Raw genomic sequence first — 12,329 nt, 5'->3', positions numbered from 1 at the left:
TGGCACCGATTTTGGGAAGGCCCTTTCCTTTTTCAGCACGACTCTCTACCGCTGTGCACAAGGCAAGATCCATAGAAAAACACTTTTGAGATGAATTGGAAAGCTGATTGTGAGCAGCCAGACTTTCTTGCCTTGAGTGGGAAGAGGTGATAACGGTAGAAGAGAGATGCATATCGTAGGAAGAGCAAAGAAGGGGATAAATCAAGCAAAACTAAAGAGGGTTTTTGAAATATATGTACTGATTATTTTAACCTGTAAAATTAATTGGACAGGGCCAGTAATTATCTTGAGTTATTTAATATCCTTTTACAAGAAATGGTTTTATGAAGGAAGTTATGAAGTTATGTTGAGTAGGCATAATATGAAATTAAGGTTTTTTGCATATATATATATATATATATATATATATATAATATATTTTTTTTTTTTGCGTATTGCTTTTATTGTTGGCTTCTGTATGCTGGGAACTCTAAAATGTGTTTTTTTTTTGTTTTTTTTTTTTTCCTGGAAGGCTCTTTAAAACCGCAGACTTTATTTTAGCTCAGTGGTTTTTATCATGCAACTTTTTTCTGTTTCTTCAAATCATTTTCTCTGGCTTATACTGTACTTGTACAACATGGCTTGTGGTTCAGCAACTAACACATTCTTAAATTTATTATACCATATAATGCAGGCGTAGCAAAATGCAGACATCCAACTGTTACCTAAAAGTGTTTGAGAGCACAAAGTTGAAAATTTTGTGGAAGTAGTGCTGCTTATTGTAGGACCATGCATAACAACAATAATTTTAATATGACAGGTCTGTCCAAGTTTTTTCTGCAGTGGGCCACTTCATCAGAAATGTATGTGTGCGTGGGCCGCACTCATTTTTTTACTGAGAGAAAATATGGCCTTTTAGCTTTATGCATATCAATACAGCGTTAATTTGGCTATAATGAAAAAAAGCAGTGGATAAACAGTTTTTTGATCAACTTTTATATGTCATTCTATCAATACTAAATTACTTAAACAGTAAAAAGGAAGCCAGTCCACAAACCATTGAAAACAAGTTTAGTTCAATAAAACCGCACAAGGCTGGACCACACTGTGGGTACAAGTTGGATTTAAAATGGTTGACGCACACTGGATAAAGATGACATCGGTGCTCGGCAGATAATATAGGATTGAATCTTATGTAACGGGATTGAGAGTACACCAGTACACTAAAAAGTCATCATACATGGGAAGCTTGAAGCCACAATTTAGTATCACTTTTTGATAAAATGCAAATTGAAATAGAGTAAATAACATAAACCCTTTTACTTTTCCTCCCACTGAGTTCTGGGCCTTGAAAGTTTTTTGTTCTCTGAAGTGAGACACACACCAGGACAGGCTCTGCCACACACCGACACCCAAACACACACACACAGACAAGGACAGGCTGTGCCACATACCAACACACACATAGACCAGGACAGGCTCTGCCACAGACCGAAACCCAAACACACACCAGGATAGACTCTGCCACACACTGACACCCAAACACACACACACACACACACACACACACCAGGACCGGCTCTGCCACACATCGACACCCAAACACACACACACACACCAGGACAGGCACTGCCACACACCGACACCCGAACACACACACACACACACACACACCAGGACAGGCACTGCCACACACCGACACCCAAACACACACACACACACCAGGACAGGCTCTGCAACACATCGACACCCGAACACACACACACACAAGGACAGGCTCTGCCACACCAACACCCAAACACGCACTCCAGGATAGGCTCTGCCACACACACACACACCAACACCCGCATCATGATGGGTTAAGCTACGCAAAGCATAAAAAATGCTTTCCACACTGCTTTGTTGTTCGTGTATTTGACCCCTTATGTATTGATGCCCCCACCCCCTTTTGTACTGGTTAATGTTATGCCCCCCATACCCATGTGTATTGTAAACAGCCACTCCCCTTTTTGTACTGATTTATGTGATGCCCCAGCCACCATGCCCTCAGCCACCCCCTTTTTGTATTTAATTGTTGCCCCAGACAGCCCCCCTTTGAATATAGGTCCCCTTCCATCTATCACCCTAAGTATTTTTTTTTAAATACTTACTTTTTTGCTGGCTTCCTTCCCCTGCAGACTGCTCTCCTCCAACATGCTCTTCTCTCCGCCCCCTTGAGCGTCACCTCACATCTTCAAAGGGGCGGGGGGGGGAAGGGCCCAACTAAGGCACTGGGGGGCATACAACTGCCGCAACGGCATCTCTGTGTGCTGGCCCACTGACCGGCCACATTTTGACATTGTAATATGACATTTTTAAATGCGATTACAAAAAAACAACCTTATTACAATTTCTCTTCCCAACTGAAGAATCTTTTTTTTTTTTTTTTTCTTCTATTATTCAGAGCTGAAACCTGAGCAAGTTAAAAACATGTCTGCTAGCGATGTAAGTATTATCTTGAGTTTTCTTGGACATTGCTGTTGTATCAAGCACATTCTGTTGATGGCACTAGTGGTTAATATCCATTTTGAGTGGTTATTTAGCCCATTGAGCAACAATGTTGGATGATGCATAAAATGAGAGCTAAAATCACAACTTTAGTAAATACTTTATTGAATACTATTCCTCATAAATAGGCTCCTTCCTCATAAATGGTTTAAATATTGTTTCCTAGAGAATTTATTTAAAAAATGTCATGGTACATGGATGTAGGTTGAGCCCTACCAGTGGTATTGTTTCACACTAAAAATCCCCTCCAGGAATATAATCCTAGTCAATATCCTTAGAATTATAATGTATTATGTAGCAAATTCAATCAAGTTTTTTTGAGCCGTTTAACAATTGTTTTTGGTTTTTTTTCAGATGCGAAACCTTAAGTATTCTGACTTCATAAATTCGTTGAAGAAAATTAAGTGTAGTGTGAGCCCTTCCACCCTGGATTCTTACATTAAATGGAATAAAGAGTTTGGGGATACAACTGTTTGAAACAAGACCTTTTTTGTCCAATTCTGGAGTCCTTAACGTCAAGCTCGTGGGAAGAAATTCAGGTTTTGGAAGATTTGGGAGGCAAGGGGAAACTTCAAATTGTGCACTAAACGTTTTAGAAACTTCAAAAAACTGATGGAAATTAATAAATTATGCTTAGCTAGAGATTTTGACTTTTTTTTTTAGAATTAAGATTTACTCATAGGGCATTCTCACTGTATACTGAAGTACTTAAGTGGGAGCCTTCAGCATTTTGATCTGAACTGATATTCTCGGAGCTGATTGCTGTCCATGTACACCATGTCACAAACTTGCCTGCTCTGGTAACTTGGCAACAGGAAGACCCGTGCCTTGAGTTCACGTTCCTGCTTACTTGTGCGAGCTCCTTTTCTTTTTAATAACTTAATATATTGTACACTCATTGTTATGTACTAATTAAACGTTTTTGTAAATTTGTACCTTTTTGGGGGAGGTGAATGGCAAAGGGGTAAGAATAAATAAAATAAAAGTTCTATAGTAATTTTTGGCCGTGTTTTTTTGATATGTGCCAAAGGAAACAATTTAGTGATGCGGGAGATGACAAAGTTTAAGAAAGCAAATAAACATGTGAAGCAACTGGTTTGCTTTATCAATGTGTCTTATGGCTGTATTCAATGTAGCTTTGAATTTTTTGAGGATAAAAGCTGTTATTGCAAAATAATTCTAGCACCATGACAAATAAGAATATATATATATATAGCCTTTTATTTTAAAAGTTTTGAGGAAGGTGTTGAACTTGTGATTTGGGGTTAATATAGAAATATTTGATACATGATTGTATAAGTGATCAAGTACACTTGGATTTTCTTGGGTCTCCATTTAAGTTCATGCGGTGGATGTTATTTAAGGTAACGAGACATATTTTCAGCTGTTATATGGAACACAGTGATATTAGACAAAGGAGGCTACAAACTTTTCTGTGGGGGGTTGTGTGTATCTTACTTATAGAAACACTCAACAAAATTGTTTTTTAATTTTTTTATTTAAGGATCTTTCATTTTCAGTTATTCTCATGTGATCGTCGTCGTTGTGCCATAACAATAAGAAGGGGCACTGGTAGATGGAAAAATGAAAGCATATTTTCCTTAAAATGGATAGAAGGCAGGGCTCCACACGTTTTCACTTAAATGCTTAATTATATCATTGGCATACTTAAATGAAAGTTAGCATGACTGAAAAACAGTCCAGAGTCAAATTCTTCAGAAGCACAAAATCTATTTATTTTAGTAATTTACTATTTTATGTAGTAATTTTAATTTCCGTGCAATATATAAGATATGCAACTTAAAAATCTCTCTTCCTTACTGCTATTGATGCCCCCATCGTTTATGGTTAATACATTTCTTTTGTTCATGAAAAGTTTTCCTAAAGTAATATATTGTTTAAAACAAAAAAAACGTGAACACGTTTGTTTTTTTGTTTGTTTGTTTTAATATTTCTGGGGGTAAAAAAAGCAAGAAATGAAACCATTTACTGGAAAAGATCCAGTGTCTGAGAATTCATAGTTGTTTGCTTATTTTTAGTCTTCCGATTAAAATATTTTTCTTTCCTTTTTATATTTGATTATATCTTGGAATGACTTTAATGCAATTTTGTAACCTGTAAACTTTAAAAAACCTGACATCAATGCTTATCCTTTGCAAGTATCTGTTTCCAATTTGTCAAGCTGAAAGATTTTCAGAATTATCGTACCCCTTTCATGAAAGTTATGTCTTCCGACAGCCTTAGATCCAGAGGTGATGCTAGGCTTTTGCCAGATCTTATAGACTGAAACTATTCTAGACACGCGCCGCACAAAATGTTATGGAAAAAGGCACGATATACACACGATTATATATATATATACACACACACATGATTATATATACACATACACACACACATATATATATGCGCACACACACGCACGAATACACGCTTTTTTCTGTTCTTTATCAGTGCTTGGGTATCTCACTGGCAATCAAGAATATACTTGCTTCTGTGACCTTGTTTATCCACTCCCATTGATGCTTTCTTATAAGAGAGGAAGGGTACTTGTTCTGTCCCAGAAGTTTGGATTGATTATTATTGTTTTATATAGCGCCCTGAAATTCTGTAGTGCTGTACAATGGGTAGACAGGACATAACAAGTAGTATGTATCATAACAAATTGACTAACAGAGACAACAGGTGAGGAGGGCCCTGCTCAAACAAGCTTACGATATAGACAATGCAATCCACTGTAATTTTTGTTTATCTAAAGTATAGGGATTGGGAGTTGCATTGAATCTGCTCTCCCTTCTCAGATCTGCCTACTACCTTTTTCTTTATTACATTTGGGGTTTGTTGAGGGCAAGCAAAGCCAAGTGGTATCACACACCTCCCCACCTTTCCCATACACCCTCTTGCTCACATGCACCAGGAGTCTGTCTTGTGCCCTGTTCCCAAGCATTACAACCTACCACATTCCTTCTTCTGGGTAGGATAACACAATGTTGTGTGACCTCACTAAGGCTTACACCTCCAATAGCTGGGCGGATTAAGCTGTCAGCCCTATTAGAAGAATTTGGGAAGCAATTCGCCCCTTGTGTTTATACATGTATGGTGACTTTATTACAATTACAACACCATTTTTAGAAGACGGGATATGATAGGGGAGAAAAACAGCATATGGAGACCCTTGTTAGATATGTGGGAATCGAGAGATAATTTTAGTTAGAAATGTCAAATTCATTAAACCAGTTGTCAGACGATAGAAGGAAACACGTGGGCAGGTATTGTGCTAATCCCCTCCCCCCTCCTAAGGTAGTTGTTCCCTGTTAGGGAGCTTGATTTATGTCTCTGTACATATACAGTAATTTGCAGGGGTTTAAAGTTAGGAGGTATAGCACAGGTCACAAACCCCTAAGGCTAGACCTTACTAAATCTCACTTTGCTAAATCCTTCCGTTAATGCCTGAGGAAGGGACCTAACTTGGTCTCGAAAGCTCGCAATTAAACTCTCAGCCAATAAATGGTATCATTTTAACTATACTTGTCTCCTAAATCCTTCTGCACACTACAACAAAAAACCCATGGTATACACTAGATGGCAGTCTCCCTCTTCAAATAGAGGCTTAGTGAAGTAGAAGACTCATGGAAGTAAAAACACATGGAAAAAGAAAAAAAAGGAGAAAGGCTGAAGTCACTTGTGCTGCTAGTAGTTAGTAGTAGCTTTGAGGAGCAGCATCACAGGAGGGATCTCTTACATCCTGTGGAAAGCTCACTCTGCTGGTGCTTTATCTCTCTGTCTCTGCTAAACTTCTTAATCTGTGTGGTCAATCATGGCTGAAAGAAATGGGACCTGCAAAACCTCTGCTGTCATCTCACTCCTTGCTCTTATGATGCTCACTTTTCTGGACTTATCAGCTGCAGCAACAGGTAGGTGGTGGCAATTACTCTGTCCCTTAGGAATATCTAGTATCCTTTGAAGGCATGGTGCTTTTCAAACTTCTAAATGCAACTGGGATGTACAAATTCTAAGTGTGACACAAGTAAATACTAATCTTTTTCAGTATGAATCCATATTTTTTTTTATAGTTTCATTTTATGTTATTGCAGATGTGGTTAGTACCAATCAAACTTACATTTATAATATTATTTAAAACAATATATACTATCAACTGGATTCTATGGAATGGCTCTATCCACATTTTCAAATTCTAGAAAATGATGGCATGCCCTTTTCAGGTACGTTGCAATAATATTTTTATAATAATTGGTAATGATAAACCACCACCGGGTGTTCTGTCAAGGGTATTCTATTTCAAAACTTTTTCTTCCCAACTATATAATGTGTTACTATTGAATTTTCTGGATCTATTCCAAGCTCCTGAATACAGTACTGTGTGCCAAAAATGCAGAAAACAACTAGTTTGATTAATCTGGTGATACTGCTTTTTTAGCTGATGGTGTGTAAGGATATCTAATACAAATCCATGTTTATCGGTAGGCTTTGATGCATTTGTGGTTAAATTGTGAAACTATCATCTGTCATATATAATCCCCTTTTTGTCAAGAAAATGTATATAATTATGCGATGACTAGGCGTGATTAAAAAAAATATTGACAACCTGTTTTAACAAGTTTAATCTTGCTTTTCTGTTATGCTATGGTGCTTGGAAGTTCTCCTGCTCAGCATATTTGATGTAGATATGCTCCCACTGAATACAATTTACGGTTGGATTCAGTTCTGGGCGAAAAAAAAAAGGAGATTATGGGACAAATGGTAATTACCAGAGATTATTTACTCTCTCATCCGGATACAGGCCATAAATAAGTAGATTCTGTATAATACAGTTAAGAGTAAGACACAATTTATAGTTGAGCTGTTAATTTTACCAATGGTTTTTAAGAGTAATAAAAAAATGCTTGGTTTGAAATTTAGAAAGCTCTCATATTTAGAGTCTGGTAGTGATGAGGGAAGTGAAATAAGTACCAGGTACTTAGTGTCCAAATTCCCATGAATTTCTGATCATGACTTCACCATCATGAGCCAATTATCTGTTCCCTTTCGCCAGCTGCCTTGAAATCCACTCATCATTAAATTTATATTTTGTCACACACTTCTTGTACTTTATAAACAATTTCAGTTAGATTAACCCCTTAAGGACAATGGGCGGTCCCTAAACCCATAGAAAACAATGCATTTTGAGCCCGTACCTGTACGGGCTTTGTCATTAAGGGGTTAAGAATTTTGTTTAGATCAATCATTTGTGTAAAATGCAGGTTAAGACCAAATGGTATATTTTAAGAAGTATCCTTTTTTATGATTTCACATTAGTATTGTCTAATAACAGTACACTATTTAATTTTACAATTTAAATGGAGGGACATCAGGGGAGGAAAAAGCCACAAGGGAATCTGGGTCCTACTCGGCAATCTGCCTCTAGTAAATGGTCTTATGGCACATTTCCCAATGATTTTACTTGTACTCAACAGTAGCAGCAATTCCCTACAAAATTCAGCTAAAACCTGTTGCTAAATGAGGGAATTAGCATGATCTGTTCCAGAAGCTCAGGAAGTATCAGCTTATTGCAGGACCTCCAGTGCTTTTGATCACCAAGCCAGCGTGGCTTCCAATTTAGCCAGTGTCCTACACCCTTTTCCCCACTCCTCTGCAGGTAACCCCATGGTTCGCCTTACCCTCCACTGTTCCTTATTGAAAATCATGTTTGAGTGGGCAGATGTTGCTGATATGGTTAAGCAACTATATGTTTCATCTAGTATGAGTAAATAAAACTGTACACTTCCTTTTAGTTTGCTTAACCTGTCGATATATGTAAACACTAGACTTGGGCGCCGTGTTTGTGTTCCTTTTCGACAAAATTAATCCGTATCCTTCGTTCGGCCGAAATTCGTCCAACATTTTGCGGAGAAGTTGAATTAAAATGGCGAGGTTCTCCTCTTCTTAGTGTAGTTAAGATGGCGTCCGTGGAGACCAAAAAATTAACAGAGATTTTTATATTGCACACATTTGTTTTTCGTTTCTAATATTCAAAGTTATTCGGACTAACGGACGAAAAGGTAAAATTTTGCATGAAAACGCATTTGTTGGAAAATAAATGCGCAAGTCTAAAAATGATGACGGATTCCATAGCTTCACCCTAATGGAGATTCCAAGAACCTCATATATAATGCATAACTGGTGTTATATTCCATTGTACCTTAAATGCCAGTAATTTCCATTTGGTATAAATATGCGCGAAGCACAATATTTGGGTCTGTGCGTCATGGACACCGGCAACAAATATGACCCTACATGGTTCTAAATTACTACTGAGCCTCTTCATATAGCAATGTAACACTTTAGAAAAATGTTGGTAATAGGAAGCAGGTGTGTAATGCTACTGATTTTTTCCAACTGTGCTGGTCCGTTCCATAGCAGTTGTAAGAGTGAGCTGCCTTGAAGACAGGCTTTTGAGTGACTTTGTGTGCCAATGTGTGTGTGTTTGTGTAAATGTGTTAGCATTTCTGTGTGTAATTTGTAATAAACAACATTTAAAGGTGTTTTTTCAGTGTTTTAATACTTTAATAAGAATTGTTGGCAATTATGCAGTGGTGTCTTCAACCCACTCGTGCTGGGATTCTTTGTCCTTAAGGCCAAAATAGCAGCCGGGGGGCCACTGCCAAGGAGGCAATTTGATTTTTGTAAAGAGAGAACTCACCTATCTGTAATCCTTTGCAAAAAGTGGCCTGGTTAACATAGCAGCCAATGAAATTGTCTTTTCAGCAGAAACATTAGATTGGTTGCAATGGTGACTACATTTCATGCTTTGCACAAGAAAAAAGTTTTATACATAAAGTCCACGGTGTTGCTAGAGTATAACAGCATGAATACAAACAAACAAAAAGCTATGGACAAGCCAATATTGGTTTGCAGTAGCATACTGTAATATGTAATGTAATATCCGTACCTGACATATTCAGAACTTATGGACCTTGGATGCAAGGACGTCAAAGCAGACAGACACCAGAGGTTAGGACCAGTGGAGAAAAAGCCAAGAAATCAATCCAGTCCGAAACACCAAAGTAAGGGTTAGCCCAGGAGCATATCCTCGGAACCAGTCCGAGTTTGGCACAAGATTCAGTGGTTAATACAAAAAGCCAACAGTTGAAGTCAGGAGCTGGGTCAAAATCAGAAGTCAAAAGAAATCCAAAGCAACAATCCAAAATGGGTAATCCAATGCCAGGAATAAGTCACAAATTAGGTCAGACAGGGGACATGAGCAGAATAGAGGACCAAAAAGATAATCAACTGAAACAGGACACACGAGGACCTGTTTGTTCCACTAAAGGGGGTAAAATGCATTACCTGCATTAAATGTCACTAATTGCCTGATCTTCAGGTGTGTCAAGAACCAGTCTTGGGTGACACATAACAAGCAATTGTACCTTTGGACAGTGTTGTGTGGGCTCTCAAATGGTGTACTTAGATAGTGTTGTATGTAGGGGGCGAGGGGCTGCTAGATAGTGTTGTGGGTGGGATCACAAATAGAGAGAAGAATGAGAAGAGAGGGAGGGAGTGAAGAAAAATAGAGTAAGACAGAGGAGGATGAATGATGAAGAAGAAAGAGATGGGGAGAGAGAAAGAGAAAATGCATGATGGCAACATGCACAAATAGTTTCTGTATAATTATCTACACTGCATTTTTACTTTCCTAAAAGAGGAGCTCCCACCTCGAATACATTTTTAAAATCTTGCATTAAGCATATCCATTCTTTCAGTTATAAACTCCAAATGTTTTTATTTTCTTAATACAGTAAGTCCCTTATTCCTGACCCCCTTTGAACTAAGGTATTGTGAAATAAGAATAAACATTTATATTGCGTTAAGTAGGAATAGCTGTTAAATTGATTGGTACCTCAGGCAATATTTTGGAAGCAAATTCCAAATCTCCCATAATACCGGTTTCTGTAGACTAAATTCTTGCAGCTGAATGGAGCCAGCCGATATTACTTAATAGTTATTTTGGAAGCTTGTCTGTGGTTTTAAATTACAGTTGGCAAATCCCAGCAGCACTTTATTGTAACCAAAAATATATGGCATTTTATTTTATATTACTAAACTAGTAGGGGGAAAACAGAATTAGTCAAAACTAATTGTGATGATTTAGATTAGCCATGGAACTAATGTCCCGTCATTTCCAAATGCATCACCAATGCATACTATTGGGTCCATTAAAACCAATTGTTTCCTAGCTAGGGTTTTGAACTCACTTCATTCTCACTTAAGTCTCCGTAAACTAGTACAAGGGTCTTTATCAGAACTAAGAGGCAGTGATGGCTCTACCCATGCAATTGAGTGCAGATGAGTTCCTGAAAAGCTGCTGTCTTGGAGTGTACCTAGAACCCTACATGTTTCATTTGTCTGTGTATTGTTGAGCAGCTAAAAACTCCAAAGAACTTGCCAATTTTGTCGTAAAAGAAACATATTTTCTATCTTAAAGCAATTGACTAACTTCTCAATTAGAAACACTGTGCATAAACCTGAATCAACATAGCCACAAGAGAAAAACATTTTAGATCTCTTTATGCAAAGCAGAGCTAATGTCCATTTATGGATAGTTTTACAGTAAAATAATGTAATTTTGTAGTTATGGAGCTTGAAGGAAGTCCCATAAACACAAAACTAAGCATTATAATTCAGCAATGTGTAAAACATCAGGAAAGTTCTGTGGATATGTGGTTTAACCCTTGATTCTCCAATGCCTCCCACTCTGGTAAACTTTGTAGAATCCCCATGTTGTCAGATTATTAAAGGCGCAGTTTGGTGAAGATGTGACACTGTAGCTTTTACAAAGAGACACCAATAACAAACACCAAGGTATGGAAGGTATGCAGTCAGTATAAAACATTAGGTTATATTTGGTGTGAAAAAAGTCTTATATTGCTCATCATTAAATTATTGTCGGCAAAGGGTTAACTTTTAGATTTTGCTAAAGGTCCAAGGAGGCATCCCCTATGTCATGGCCTTTTTGCACTGGCAGGGCTAAATCTCAGCCAGTGAACAGGAGATCAGGTTGTTTTCTATCTGACAGCTGAGGTCAATATTTGTGGCTTCAAGCTGTAAGACTGATGTTGACAGTTCTCTAACTGGATCTATATCGGATCTATATCGGATCTCCTGCCACAGTATCTAACTAACTAACCACAAAGTGTGCCATGAGTCAATGTGTGTACGGGTATGTTGCTGCCCTTATGATATCAGTCATGTATGACATCATAAGTTATTATGGGGTTGCAATTATCAATCAGAAGGCTCCCCATAGGATCCCGCTCGTTGTTGTAGAGGGGACCCCCACATGGTAAATTCTCTGCTTTAAAGGGGAACCCCCTGATTGGTGTTCAGAGGGTCACCAGTGACATTACAGGGATTCCCCTGTGCTAATAGAGATTCCTGGGGACCCCCAAGTGGATCTCTATACACTGGGCACTTCTCTGTAATAGAGAACAGTGTAAAAAGTAAAATAAATAAAAAAAAACAACTAAAAAAGTAAAAAAAAATAATAATTAAATGAATGAATAAGTAAAAATAAATAATCCCGTATAATATCACTCTCTATAAGAATTTTTAAAAAATCCTTTTCCCACCTCCCTACAATGCTCCCCACTTACCTGACAAAAACTCTAAAAACTACATTTTAGAAAAAATGAGTAATTTGATCAGAGGAGGGCAATTAACTAATTTAGGGGATATTGATGAACTCAAAATGAGGTTCTTCTGCAGCTGCCCATTTTCTGTCTAAGAAATACAAGGCGAAATTGCAA

At 37.8% G+C, this 12,329-nt stretch overlaps 2 protein-coding genes across 3 annotated transcripts in view; both read left to right on the top strand.

Annotated features, from left to right (window-relative positions):
• The window catches only part of SPAST (spastin), a 31,004-nt gene extending 27,373 nt beyond the window's left edge, over positions 1-3,631 (top strand). For both annotated transcript variants that reach the window (XM_053458794.1, XM_053458793.1), the window contains 2 exons: positions 2,423-2,463; positions 2,881-3,631. In XM_053458794.1, coding sequence (XP_053314769.1) covers positions 2,423-2,463; positions 2,881-3,003 — 164 coding nt within the window. In that variant the 3' untranslated portion in view covers positions 3,004-3,631. The remainder of the gene's footprint in view (positions 1-2,422; positions 2,464-2,880) is intronic.
• Positions 3,632-6,244: 2,613 nt separating this feature from the next.
• The window catches only part of FNDC1 (fibronectin type III domain containing 1), a 56,727-nt gene continuing 50,642 nt past the window's right edge, over positions 6,245-12,329 (top strand). The window contains exon 1 of the mRNA XM_053458790.1: positions 6,245-6,440. Coding sequence (XP_053314765.1) covers positions 6,344-6,440 — 97 coding nt within the window. The 5' untranslated portion in view covers positions 6,245-6,343. The remainder of the gene's footprint in view (positions 6,441-12,329) is intronic.

Source organism: Spea bombifrons, chromosome 3, assembly GCF_027358695.1.
Source record: "Spea bombifrons isolate aSpeBom1 chromosome 3, aSpeBom1.2.pri, whole genome shotgun sequence".
In the NCBI taxonomy this organism is placed as follows: Eukaryota; Metazoa; Chordata; class Amphibia; order Anura; family Pelobatidae; genus Spea; species Spea bombifrons.
Note: the sequence above shows the minus strand (reverse complement) of the source record. Positions and strands in the feature narration are given on the sequence as shown.